Here is a 14,842-nt window from a genome sequence, read left to right as displayed (position 1 = left end):
TTGGGGTGGGCTAATACTATTTTATATTTAACAAATAAAATGCTTATTCTGTTGTTCTGTAAGACTTCACATATTTTCTCAAGCTTTTCTTAGAAAGCTAATACATAGTGTTGGAAGACGATTTCAGGATTCTCCCCTGCCCTAGAAATCTACTTGGCAGCAGAGATACCAGCCAGTCATTACAACTACCTGTTCCTAACAGCTCAAGCCAAAAATCACTCAGAGCAGCAATGCACAGCTAAATTACAGTATCAGGTCCTTAACTAATTTTATGCCATTCGAGTGAAGCCCTTAACCTCCTCTTAATCACATATAACTGGATCATTTCTTAAACCCTTTTCCCAGTGAACAACATACACTGTATTCAGGATTTTTTCCCTGCCAAATTGCCCTGGTTTGTAATAGAAATCAGATACATCTTAACTCCTAAATGAAAAACACAAAAATATAACAGTAACTGTATTTTGAAAAGCAGAAAGCGTCCTCTAAGAGTCACAGTCAAATTCCACAGAATACACACACAAATGAAACAGATTTTTGTTGCAGATATTTAACTTAAGCAAGCACACCATTCAATCAAATCCTTCCTTAAGAAATTTAAACTTGCAGGAGGCAAGAAAGAAGACTTAAAGATTCATACAGTCTACTGTCAGAAAGGGCAAAAATATTACAACTCTGAACTCTCACTTGAAGTTTAAATCTCAAACAGAATGATAAAAAATTCTTCCAAAATCATGGTGTGATGATAAGACCTGGAATTCTGATCTGAATCGATACTCAAGTTTTGTCACATTAGATATGAAGTTCTATTTCTTACACAATGCAGCTATACTGAGCAGCTTTCTACTAATCTATGCTCAAAGAAAGGAGTTACATGTTTACTAACAGTATTCTCCGAACTGTTCAAGGGTTGGTGGTGCTGACCTTCAGTTTCAAGAGTTTAGTCTCATGCATTTAACTGATTAAAACAGAAGAGATCTTGAATATCTAGATTAAGGCTGAAAGAGAAAGGGTTTCTTTCTTCACCCCTGTTTTTCCAGTTCCTTCATACCAGATATATAAAAATAGTATCAACTATTTGTTGTAAAGAAGCCATAAAATCACTGATTCTTGTCTGGAGCCTCTGAGCAAGGACGCTGCCACTGAAATGTTTATGGGAACAACCAGGGACTTGAACCTGGTGTAAAGAGTGGATAGACAGGGACATTTATCAGCATGACCAGTATCAAAGAAATCTCCATACAAAGAACGTACATGCTGCAAATCCCTATAGTTGATATAATGGCAATACATTTTGATTTTCATTTCACCGTCCCCTCATTTCTACTTTTCTGGTGAACCTCATAAAAGGAAAGTGATGTAAAATGTTTTGGTTTTAGAGAAAATATTTAAACATATAAAACACACAATATCTGTTGCCTAGGCAAAGAAGGGAAGTAACTAATAGTTTAATAGATTTCTGAATAAAGATGAGGAAAACTACAAACATTGTAAACATCAAGTGACCCAGCAACCTTGTAAGAAAATAAAGCTGAGGCAGGTGTAACAAAATTTCAGAACTCTTAAGACAAGTGAAGTAAGCAGGATATAATAAGTAACCAGGATATAATAAGAACAGAGAATAAACTAGAGACTTCAAAAAAGTTAGCTTGAATTATACTATGGTATATCTTACTTAAAGCAGGTTTTGATTTGCTCTAGATCCCTGGTTTCTTGGTACATTGCAGTTTGCTCATGTGACATTTCTGACACAAAAAGAAACAACATATACTTGTCAAATCAAGATAAAGCACTGCCTACAGATTTGTGCCTTACTTTGGACATCTAAGAATTACTATACTAGATGATCAATCTACTCCAGCATCAGATCCCAGGGTGGGGGGGATGGGTAGGGAGAGGAAAAAAAAAAGTTTCAGATAAAAGATCAAATACTAGGTAAATCCATCCCAGTGCTTAGCTTTGCCATAAACTCTTATAATTTCCCACCGAATTATGCCATGCAGTGGATGCTTTAGTACTTCTCACAAAATAGGTTGTTCAGCTTTAGTTTTTAATAGTATTATTATCTATATAAATGGCCTTTTTGATATAGGATGAAAGTCTTCCCTCAGTAATATTGCTATATTGCTATGCACTGCACAGCTTTTTTATGCTTGTCTGATTTTCTTTTTTTCTACTTAGTAATTGCCACCCTCCCATTTAACTGAATCTCTGCACTGTTTTGCACCGTACTACATGGGATTCAGCTAGGGGTGAAAGCAGAGAGCATCATACAATATGCAATTCATCGTAGAAGCGTGGCATGTAAGGCAGTACAGAGGCACCTACCTAAAACTCCATGAAGCAATGCAGCAAATGAATCAGACACAGACTATAAATACAGAAACAGAAACCCTCTCAGATTAATTAGCCAAAATGAAATATTGTGATTCAGGTCAGTGAAACTGAAAGATTGTTTTCTACTCTCACCTCACTAATGGAGGTGGGGCAGGGAGGAGCAGAATAAAAAACAAGTAACAACTTAATCAGGAAAATAATTCATTTAAAAAGTGAAACAAAATCCCCAATGAAATCCAGTGCCTTAAGGAAATAAAGAAACAATGTTTTCGTTGTGCTCCAAGAAGTAGCAATGAATTAAAGAATTCCCTTATACATAATAAAGCAAAAAGTAAAAAAAAAAAAATGAAAAAAAACCACCACACTATTCTTGATATGTATTCTACTATAGATCACTACATAGGATTTTCTAATGAAAAGAAGTTATCATTGCATGGATGACTTAGTTTGTTCTCCAGTTCAAGTTTGCTTTCTTTCTGTTTTTCAAAGATGCAAAACGTATTCAGTCTGTTTTGTAGACTTAATGTTCAAATAATGATTTTAAATAAGTAGACTGGCATAATTAAATATTTACACCACCTCTCATAAACATCAGTGAACATATTCTCACAGTGACCTCAATTAGACAAGGAAAGACTCCACACAAACTGGACTGAGATCCAGTCTAATACAACATTATCCCAGTGAAATCCACAATGAAGGTTTGATAAAGGTGGGAGAGAAAAAAAAAAAAAAAAAAACACACAGAAAAACAACAACAACAAAAAAAAATCTTCAGTAGAAGCCCTTCACTTCCTGCAGAACTCCTTAAAAATACACTATTTTAAAGAATTCCTATAACAATTCAGGCACTACAGGGTTAGTTGACTACACATCACTGGGTTTTTCCAAATTTTATGTTAGTAAGTAATTCAGCATTATGAAGACTTTTCTTTTCTTTTTTCCTTCAATCAGTCATGTCTTTTGATAAATGTCAAGCATAAAATAGTAAATCACAATGTCTTTTGTTTCATCCCTATGCTTGATTACTCTTTGCAGGTTTTTTAGTCTAACAAGCAAGCTGTTTGGCTAAAGCTACCTAAGATAAGTGACTGAAAAATTCAGTTGTCAAATCTGAAAATAAGCTTGATTTTCAAGCTTAATTTTATCACAGTATAAGTAAATGATGAACATTGATATATCTTAAATCAGTTGTATAACTAATGTGTATAATTTTACAGCTATGGAAATTTTAGCTTCAACTCGTACATTTATTCAGTAAAAAAGTTTCTTTCTGATAAAATCAAGCAAGGGTAGGATCTGTGTATGTGGGAATTCAGCATGTGCAAATTACTAACCATTAGAATAAAGATTAAAAAGCAGAAATATCTGTGGAAAAAACAGCATTATACAGGTATTATTAATAAGCTGTACTTTTTATTATTATTAATGTTTGACGGTAACTTGCAACATTTTAAGAACAGTTTCCTAACATTCATGCTATTGAATAGTCCAACTACATTCAAACTGGGCCACAAAGTCACCATCCAACTCTTTGTTAAAAAAATTATAAAGATTCCCTTACTTTTGAACTAAAGGAATATCAGTTTGACATGAAAGATTTTTTTAAAACATAAACTATGTAAGATACTATCATATTTTACAACCAGATAAGCACTATTAGATTCTAACTTCAGTTTTGCTTCACAGAATAATTTCACAAATTTTACTGTAATATTTTTGATACTTTCTCCTACCTTTCGTGTGGAGTTCAACACAAACGTCTTCCTGAAAATGTCTAGACATTTGTAGACATACTTGTCTTGTTCTTATGTGATACTTAAAGGCATGTAAAAAATTAGATATTTCTTCCAGCCAATGAACTGAAACTATTGTAGACAACTGCCTCACATATTTGACATATGAATTCAGAATTATTATTTTATTCTTCACAGCACAAACATGGTTAAATCCATTTCACTCTCGGTACACACCCAAAAATTATCCACAATCAATGGGAGATCAAAATCTGATGGTAAGATAAGATCTGCAGACATGATGAGGTTGGACCTATGAAATAATTCTAATATTCTGTGAGGTATTTGGCTCCCCAGCATGAGGGATGGACAGAGTAAAAACTCTTTAAATTGTTATTGATCTGAAATACCACTTAGCCTGCGCATGTGTGTGGGCATGCACTCACACATGTATATGGCATGCATTCATATTTATTATAAAAAACGTAAGAGCTCAACTTTTCAATGTGTTGTACATCAAATACTCCATAATATTAGTACTTTAAAAGCTGGGGAAAAAATGTTACTTATGTCTTCAACTTACAGAAGCTATGCTATAATCCAAACTTAGAAAACTTGGAGGAAAAAAAGTGTTTCATATGCCCTAAGAAACTGAAGGAAAGAAAAAAACAAGGAATTGTAAACATTCAGCGTATGTAAAAAGGAAGCAAAGACAGAAAGGTATGGTACCTTTTGTCCCAACAAGGCCCAGAGGTCCTTCAAGATTAAGGCTGCGTAGAATCCAGTTTATAAATACACATTCAGTCCTACTGAAATGTTTTGAGGTTTTATATGTCTATATTGGTTTAATCTGCAGTACAAAACTACATAGTTAAGTCTACTTCTGCAAATCCCTCCTTCTCCATCCTTAAAGAGACCACACTGCAAATTTCAGAGCAAAATCCCATGATTCATCATCATGTTACACTTAACTTTGTTAAGGTGTTACTTACAGTAACTCCAATGAAGTTTTGGCCATACATCCCTGCATTCTTTAAGAGGATATTTTCTTTTGAGGAGCCCATGAATATCACATCACAGGTGGAACCGACTGCCTGTTTTCCCAAAGTAACCAAGTCTTTTTCTTACTACTATAAAGAAATTCTGTCCATTCACACCCCAAGTATCAAAGTTCACCAAAACAGGACCTTGTAACTGCCCACCAAGAATTCCTGAGTAAAGTTAGACACATCAACTTTAAAATAAAATAAGCACATGGATGAAAAATTAAACAGCTTAACAGTTTGGGAAGGAAATCTTAGATTTATTAAAAAAAAATAAATATGCACTTAGTGTGGCTTAATCCAGTTCACGTACGAAATATTGCACACTATTTACAGTACACTGAGCGATCCAATAGGCCTTTGCTCACTTTGGAACATATGAGCCTACCGAGCTCTTCCTGTTCATCCTTTTCATGCCTGGGTGTTGGAAACAAGACTGCCTGCCTAATCCTTAGTATGTTTAAACACTTACACTTCAGATTAAGACAAGAAGTATGTATCTCAGTGAGTATCTTAATGGAAATTCAGAAGCCATTTCTCCATCTTCCTTAGGATTCAAATTGGCTTGTATTCCAACATCATTTGTGATTTTTTGTGTAAAAGTAGTTGGCCACAATTACTGACAATACACACAAGAAAATGCTATGAAGGTGGCAGAACAGAATTCCTTTTAAACAGGAAATTAATATAAGAACGATTAATCAAGCACCAGTCCTAGTCAGCGTCATATTTGGGCCAAAGAAGGAAACACTCCTGATCAGATTAGCGTGAACTTAAATGGTATTCTTCCTTATTCTGCTGCAAAACAGCATTAAGTTTGCTACCTAGATCATAAGGGAATATTGCAGCTAATTAATTCCCTCACATTGCAGACCTTAGAGAGCAAATCTTTATCTTAATCCGTGCCAGTAGCATACAGTACAGCCTCCTGAAACCTGAAATACTTTTGCTCAACTAGAATTTTTGGGTTTAATACAATCTGTCAGGATAAAAGTTAATGAGCCACTACAAACAGGCAAGCGTATTATCAAATCCAATGGTCTATTTTGGACCTAAACTTTATGAATACAAACAGTTCTCAGAGTTTCACATGGCCTTCCTAAATCTGACCAAACTGGTTAACTTGTACTTCTGCAAAAGTCTCAAGGGCACTTTATACAATGGATTCCTGGTATTGCTGCTTTACATACCAGCCAATTGATTCTGCTTATAAGAATCATTGTTTGGGTTTTCTGCTAAAGTGATGTTTCAGTCACCAACACAGCTACCACCAAATCCTTAAAGATACATGCATCATTAAATATATATCCCACAGTCTTCATATTAATAACTTCCCTCTATTTTAATAAACAGCTGTTAAAACACAGGTCATTTTCCATACTTGGAAGCATATACCAAGGAGTAAATTCTGTACTTCTCATTGCTATGCTACACAGATTTAACAACTGGAATGAATTTCATCATCAATGCAAGCTCAAAAATGTCAAAGGAGTTTGTTTTCAGCTGTATGCAGGCCCCAGTGTAAGTGCACTTAATACATAAAATTATTTGATGACTTACAGGCTTTTTTAGAGAGATGCTGAACAAGCTGCGAACTGACAGTCTCCTTTGAGCCAATGATTATACATCACTTGAGAAAATAAAAAACTAGTTCATAAGAATATTCTGCAGAAAAACGTCAAGCACTGGATAGTCTTTAGTAACTGCATATTAAGATATTACTCTCTGGAAATGGCAAAATACCAAAAAAAATTTGGATTATTTACATCTTTTAAACTCATTCTCTTATTGTGTCCTCTTAAAGCAGTCACTTGTGAAGATAATAACTGAGCAGTGAAATCACAACCTTATTGTAAAGTGAAAGCTTTGTCATGGGTTAGAATTTCGTATCATCTCTCCTTGTGCCCTGTCCAAGGTTACTACCTTACGCTGCACCACCTTTCTTAGGTAAATCATTAATTCCTACAGTAATTTTCACTACTGTAATCTAACAGGGTGAAATGAGGTGAGATGGGAGAGCAAAAGTGAATAATCACTTTAAAAAAAAAAAAAAAGTCTAACAAATCACTAAAGATCATTCACATTAGGTAAGAATGCCCAGTGAAGCTTTGAACACTGATATTACTAACCAAAACCTTCTCTCTTTCAGAAATTAAACTTCAAGAAATACAAAAATTACAAGAACTTTTAACACAATATAGTATGTTAGGATTTACTACCATTGCCTCCATATTATTTGTTTCTAAGGCAAGCAAGGAAGATTTTTAGCATTGAGCATAGTCAAAGTGAGACTTAACATCAGATGCAGAAAAAGATGATGTTCACCTGTGGTTACTAGTACATTCAAATATGCCAGATTAGAGACAAACACACAATAGGAGAAACACTACTGTAAAATCAATGTCACAACTTTTAAAAAGGTCTACATTAGAAAAATATCCACAAAGCAAAACTGACACTATTTTACTAACAAGTACTTTTCATCTACTGATAGGAAAAAGACAGAAATCTCTTGGTTAGAATAAAAGTCTCATTATGCTTGAAAACTTAGGAGTTGCTCTAAAGCTAGGTACCAAAAAAATAAGCTGTTCAAAGATTTCCTTATTTCATTCAGCATATCTTGGGAGGGGGCAGAGGGGACACTACACACGACCTGGAACAACACAGACACGACATACTATTTACACTTAAGTGCCTATTTAAAGGAAAGAGTTACACTTGAAAACTGGCCAAGACTTGCAAACATTTTAAGCCAAGCTATTATTTCTCCTTTCTGCAGCTAGTTACTTCAAATGCTTCAAAGACTATGAAGTAATAGAGATAGAGGAGACAAAAAAAGAATTGATGGTGTTAGGCTAAAAACATAGATATTCCAACTCCTCTCATATTCCATTGTTTTCTACATTCAGCTTCCCCTTATAATATACCTCTTGCTCCAGACACCTTTCCTTTCTGATTATAAAGCCAAGACAGCCTATGCAGTTTCTGTTACTGTTACTATCTATTAGCGTATTACAAAGCTATTTATACTACACTATAACAAGCACAGATGGCTAGAGTCAATTCCAATAAGATTTAATGGTAAGACAAGAGAAGACTAGGTATTCATATCCACTAAACAACCTACAGCAAATAAAATAAAGATTATTCTTCAGAGAAAGGAGATAAAGGTAAGACGAAACAATGTTATCAGCTTTACTTTAGATTATGAGGGCAATCTAAGGAAAAGCACATTAGAGTTTACTTAACTCCTAAACGTTAGCTATATAAAGAGCTTCCAAGCTAATGCCTTCCAAGAGACAGTTAAGAGTACAACGTTAACAATAGTTTGAGATTAGTAGACTCTGCCTTTGCAGACAACACAAATACTCGTCACTAGAAATAAGCAGCAAACAGACCAGAGGAAATGTAATCACATAAAAGAAAAAAAGGAATCCATACTTGGGAACGAACTAAAAGCACATCTAAAAATCAGAAGCCTTTTTCTACAATACAGAAGAAATTAAAATTTAGGATTTCCATTACTCCTTCCCATTATAATTCACCATGTTCAGTTTAGAAGTGCTGAACAATTAAATAGCTTCTTGAATTTCCTTAATTAACTAAAATTAATGCAAATTCCCAACATTTTCCTGTATCTCACAGTTTAAAAAATAGTGGTCAAGTCTTACTTTATTAGTTTCATTTCAAAGGCAGTAATTAGAGATGTAGGTATGAAATACTCATTCTTTCTGTCAGATCTCCTACATTTCAAAATTCTTCCTCCTTCACCATATTAATAAAACCAAGATCATACAAAATAAGTCATGAAAAAAAGAGACCGATACCACTTTAGAATAGCCAATAATAAATTACAAGTAACAAACTGGCATGCAGAAAACAGATCCAATACCCTAATTGAGAAAGTAACTTTAACTTATTAGCAAGTTCTTACTTTAACTTAGGCCTAGGACAACATAATGAAGAAGTTCATCTTTCCTGTTCTGCAATTCCAATTTTTCCTGACGTCATAATCATAACTTTCTATCAAAACATATGTATGTAGTAAAAGAGCTGCCTTACCCAATAATAAGGAAAGAGGTATGTTTTATTTACCCTGAACCATAAAAAATACAGGACAAATAAGCCTGCCGGACCTATTTTCACAGCTAATGAGTTAAAACTAGTGAGTAAAGACTGAGGGGTGCTGCACTATCCAATCCTAAATACTGACTTTCTCTAAAGTACATTCACCATCCTCCATAAACTAGGAGGGATTCTAGTCCAGTGCAAGAAACTTGTTGAACAGAAGTCCTTCTCCTCTTCAAATAAGGTTATCAGTACTCCACTCTGGAAACATGAAAACCTTCCAAATATTTACATGGTGATCACACAATCAAGTGCAAAAAACCTGTGATTAATGCGTTTTAAAACAGACTTTGGCTTTCTTAGTTGTACAGAGATGCAGTAGTAAGGATGTACAGTTGGGCAGAGATGTTCTGCTCACAACACTAAAGAAACACCGGGTGTATAGTTGGCGGGGAGCTTAGTTGGGAGTGAGGGTGGGGGTGCGCTTGTTTTTGAGAAGCCTTAAACCAAACAGACAAAAGAATAATGCATGCTTGCAATTATTGAACTGCTGTGGACACCTAGTATTTGATTCATCTCCTCTCTCCAAACACAGAGGTTTAGACTGCACTAATGTTGAAAAAACCCATTCTTTAAATATCTGCAAAAGACTTATTTGGGAGGCCAACATGAGCTGCCCAAACTTGCCAAGTGTTTTAGAAGGCAATATATTTGATGGTCAATGTGAGAACATTTCATAGTGAAGAAGAGTAATAAGTAGTATTACCAGTGCAAACTTCCCCTTCATAGCTGATAGGTTTTAAGGTCTGTTACTTGAATTTTATTCTACCTTCTTTACCTTCGATAACTGTATTAATATGGTAGGATGATAGTAACACCGTGGTATGATGAAACTGATCACATCAATCAACTGATCATATTATTTCATAACAGTACTATGCCATAGTTCAGTTGTGCAGAGTTTATTTATATACTAAATTATCTTTCACTACAAAGTGCCTGATGCATTTTAAATTTGCAAATACAGGAATTGCTTAAATTATGATCCCTTTGAAAAGAAGAAGTAAAAATCACTAACAAGCAAGTTAGATCATAAATAACTCTCCTTGAGTGGCAAGTAAAATTTCCCATATAAAATGCATTTATTATAGAGTCCTTTTAATGAACACAAATGGACAGGATGCTGTTTGCAAATATCAATGACTAAATGAGCTACTCTGAAGAATGTCGCTTCATGGAATTTTACAGAAGTAAAAATTAAAGTTTCTGAAAGGCTTTCAGATAGCGATCCAACACACAATTATGGTTACATGAAGTTTTGTCCGACTGGCTGTACAGACCACATAAAAAGACAAAGTGATTATAAATGACAAAGCCATTATGTCTTGTTCTACGATTAAAAATAATACCATTATTTGGAACCAAGTCATAAAGAGAATAAAGAATTATTCCTATATTTTGTTTTCCTCTACAGATTTACAGCATTATTAGTAATGAAGGCTTGATACTAAGATTTAGGATGTTATAAGTAGGAGAGTGTAAATCTAATGCCATTACCCAATTATATTTTTTAAAGGGAATAATCTTCATTTTAGACAAACTGCAGTTTATACATACATTTTTATCAAACGTGGTGCAACCATCATAGACAAGTCCATTAGCACAAAGCACTATAGATGTAACAACCTATGAATGAAGAAGATTCCCCTAACTTAGCATTTACTAAAGAACCTCAGTTCTCAAGCATTAAATGTCACAACCAGGCTGCTTGAAAAACTTTAACAAACACATCAACCCTGCGACTTATTTTAGTGACAGACATAAGAGCTGCAGCTCCTCAACAACTGGACTGCAGCAGCACTAAGACTGGGTTAAAAACTCTTCCTCCTCAGCTACTGCAGGCAAAAAGTAAACATATCCTTGTATATAACCCAGAATGTTCGACTCACACATACAAGTTGAGGGAGTTGGTATTTGACATATGAAGAATACACTTCCCCACGCCCCTTTTTAAGATGGAAAGTCTCCTATTTAAGAAGAGCCCATTCTCAGTTTTTGCACAAGAAAAACATGTGAGAAGATAGCCTCTAACAAGTACGTAGCTTCCTACTGTTCCACATTAAGGCACAGTTCTTGCCTAGACCTATTTCATTATTTTCAACATATTTGTCAGAATGATCAAGATCTTTCAAGAAAATTCAAGAGACGGTTACAGTTTTGCCTGTACAAAGTACTGAAAAGATCTTAGCTAATATTATCATGTTAATAATAACCTTTACTACAAATCTGACATTTTAGAGGATGTTAAGAGAGCTAGGTTCAGGTATTTTGCATTTGGTGTGGTTTGGGGGTTTTTTTAAATAAAACATCATATCCTGGTTTATTAGGTTTTGTAAGGGTTCCCTTTCTGAATGACTATCTCCTTTCTCACTGTGATCTCAAACTCTTAAGAAACTGAGCCAATGAGCCAGAAGTCAGGGTCATTATCTTCCACATTAATCAGTCCTGTCAGTTAAGTCTTAAGTTAAGCCTTTAAATACTTCTTTTCACACCAGAATTCCATCTCACCCTTACATCTGTAGGGTATTTAGAGCCCACAAAAAATATGCTGCTCTCTGACCAGAGAACTAAATTACAAACACAGGCACTGCATACCATTATTTTGATTTTAACTCTGCAAGACAGTTACCCCTCCATACATTTAAAATGCAGTTGTGCTGTTCCTTAACAGGAGGCAAAACTTGAATCACTGATTAAATTGCTAATCACAGTTTCAAAACCAACAAATTACAGTCATACAAGTAAAAGTACTCATGATATGAAACTGTAGGATGTTAATAAAACTTCTCCACCATGTTATGTTTAAAGATGATAACTGATCAGTGCTTCTTACAAGTAAGTTATATTTCTAATGCATTCTCATGCAGGTAGATTAACTCATAATTTTTAATTTTTTTTTACAATTACATCTTGTGAATTACTGAAAACCATCTATGCTTTAAAGGGAGAGCCTTGTGAAGTATTAGGACCATCCATAAATATTCCAGACTGAGTACCAATCAATAGGATATAAGCATTCTGCACAAGGAATAAAAGCATATTCCTCACTGAAGTACCAGCCTTATAAAAGTTTACAGTGTAAAAATAAATAAGCCAGCATATTTGTAAATTTCCTCAGAAGAATCGGTATGCAGTACTTCCTCAAAGCAGTCACTCTTAAAACCCTTGGGGACACTTACTTGTCACAGAATAAATTATCTGGCTAATATCCAATATTACTGTATATGTCAGCAGGCACCCAGGAGACAGGCATTAGAGAGCACTTAGCTTCTTCAGCCTTGCAGGGTAGTCCTTACATAAATGACTTTGCCCAATTATAAAACATAACTGATGTGCTTATTTTGGAGTTTCCTAGCAGCAGCCTTTCATCCTAAAACATTTAGATAGCACTGCATATTTTTTTTCCAAAATCATAGGTCCCAAAGTACAGTACACTGAACAGTTTTTTTTTCACATGAACTTAAGTTTTTTCAGATATTCAAAGCAAACAAAAATATCTGAATACTAATTTGAGTGTTCTCAAACACTAAAATTATGCTGTTTAATAGAAACTATTGCAGGGATAAGTTCTCCCACAACTCTAACAGTAGCTCTTCTTTCCTAGTTACTTAACATAAATAGCCAAGTTTGCATCCCACATGCAACGTGTATATAAAGTGCAAAAATACATGCATCACAAGTACCCTACAGCTCTCAGAAAAAATAAAAGAGACCTCCTGGAGATGTTTACTTCAGTTCGCTATAGCGATCCACAGTCACCGGCAAGCTGTAGCACAAGAAACCTGTTGACTCTGAAGTTGCAAACCAAAGCAAAGCTTTAAACCAAATCGAAGAAATCCACTAAGCAATACAGTAAAGCTAAATAGAAAATTATTCAGCATGCTTGGAGTTCAGATTTTTAAAAGTGACATCAAGGAACGCAGGATATTGGAAGATCAAGGAAAATGTTTTTGATTGAAAGAAACGTGAAGGACTTCTGAAAGTTGGTTGGGTTTTACTCAACTTGCAACACACAGAACGAACTAAGCGCACAAGCGAAGCGCTCCGGAGGACGAGAGCCACCTCACAGGAGCAGGTTTCGTAACGGATGAGATTCGGGTCAGACTGGGTCTGGCGTTCAAGCACTCCGTGCAAGGCACCCCGGACGCACCGTTCATACGACTTACCGCCTTATTCAGTGGACTTCCCTGACCCCATCCGCGCTCCAACACCCCCCACAAAGCCCCCCCCCCACCGCCGGCCGTGCGCGCAGCCCCTTCCCCCCCCTCCCCAGCCCGCCCTCTCGGCACTTCTGACAGCGGCAAGGTGAGACGGGGCAGTCCCGCCCGGCGCACGCTTCCAGCGGGCGGGGGGCTCTGCCCCAGGCGGCCACTCGCGGGGCGCCGGCGGCGGGGCGAGCCCCCCTGCCCCGGTCCGACCCCCCCCCCGCCCCGGCGGGGAGCGGGGCCCAACGGCCGCAGCCCTCCCCGCAGCCACCGCTTCCCCCGCCGCTCCCGCTGCGGGGCGGGAAGCGGGGAGGAGGGAAGGACGAACGCAACTCCCCCTCCACCGCCGCCACCTTCTAACGGCAGGCGACCCGCAGGGCGGGAAGCGGCGCCCGCGGGTCGGCCCGCTGGGCCCCGGAGGTGCGGGCTTGGGCGCCCAGTACGGCCCGGGGCTCACCGGGCGGTCCTGGCCGCTCAGCGGCGGCAGCGCGCCGCGAACTGCCCGGCGGGACCTCCCTCCTCCTGCCGAGGCGCCGCCGGGAATTAAAATAAGGATGAAAATTCGGGGAGAAGGGGGGGGAAGTTGGGGCTGCGCCCCAGCCCTGGCTGCCCAAGGGACGCCCTCAGCGAAGGCGAGCAGCCCGCCAGCCGCGGGGCTGCCGGGGGAGCGGGCCGGGAGCGGCTGCCGGCTGGCAGGGTGGAAGGGTTGAACTTACGTCTCGGAATTTGTTCCACTGCCCGACCTCCTTGTCGTACTGGGAGATGGTCGTGAGCCATTGTTTATCGTCCAGAAAATTGCCGCTGTCCGGTCTGCCCCCGGCCGCCGCCGCCGCCAGCGCCGGGCTGCACCAGGCTGCCGCACACACGCACACGAAGGCTGCTACCTTGAGCATCTGGGCGAGAGGAGACACGGGGGGGGGGGGGTTACCCACACCCGAGCCGAACCCCAGCCGGGGGCTGCCGGCGGGGGACCGGGACGACCGCCCACCCGAAAGGGGCAAGGGGCGCGGAAGGCAGGGGAGAGGAAGGGGCGGCTGCCCAGCCCGTCACCTTGCTGCAAGCCCCGCAACCGCGCTCCTCGCCGCGGCCGGAAAGGCGGCCCGCTCCCTCCCCGCACGCGCCGCCGTCTGCAGCCGTCCGCCCCGCGCTCCGCGCCCCGCGCTCCGCCCGCCCCTCGCCCCGCCCCGCCCCGCTCCGCCCCCGCCCCGCTCCGCTCCCCTCCGCGCGCCACCGCCGGCGGCGGCGGTGAGGCGGAGCCGGGGCTAACGGTCTGCGGGCGCGCGCCGGGAGGGGCTTTCTCCTGCGGAGCCCGCTCTCCTGAGGTGAGCGCCGCGGGGCCGTGCCGGGGCTCGGCTTCGGCCTCGGCCTCGCTGCCGCCGCCGTCGCCGGGAAC

General features: G+C 39.0%; 1 protein-coding gene across 1 annotated transcript in view; it reads right to left on the bottom strand.

The window, feature by feature from the left end:
- SPOCK3 (SPARC (osteonectin), cwcv and kazal like domains proteoglycan 3) overlaps positions 1 to 14,607 on the bottom strand; it is a 231,752-nt gene extending 217,145 nt beyond the window's left edge. The window contains exons 1-2 of the mRNA XM_075028940.1: positions 14,500 to 14,607; positions 14,166 to 14,342 (exon numbers count right to left, since the gene is read on the bottom strand). Coding sequence (XP_074885041.1) covers positions 14,166 to 14,342 — 177 coding nt within the window. The 5' untranslated portion in view covers positions 14,500 to 14,607. The remainder of the gene's footprint in view (positions 1 to 14,165; positions 14,343 to 14,499) is intronic.
- Positions 14,608 to 14,842: the final 235 nt, after the last annotated feature.

Source organism: Buteo buteo, chromosome 1, assembly GCF_964188355.1.
Source record: "Buteo buteo chromosome 1, bButBut1.hap1.1, whole genome shotgun sequence".
NCBI classification, from domain to species: Eukaryota; Metazoa; Chordata; class Aves; order Accipitriformes; family Accipitridae; genus Buteo; species Buteo buteo.
The sequence above is the reverse complement of the archived record's forward strand: the minus strand, read 5'-3'. Positions and strand labels throughout refer to the sequence as shown.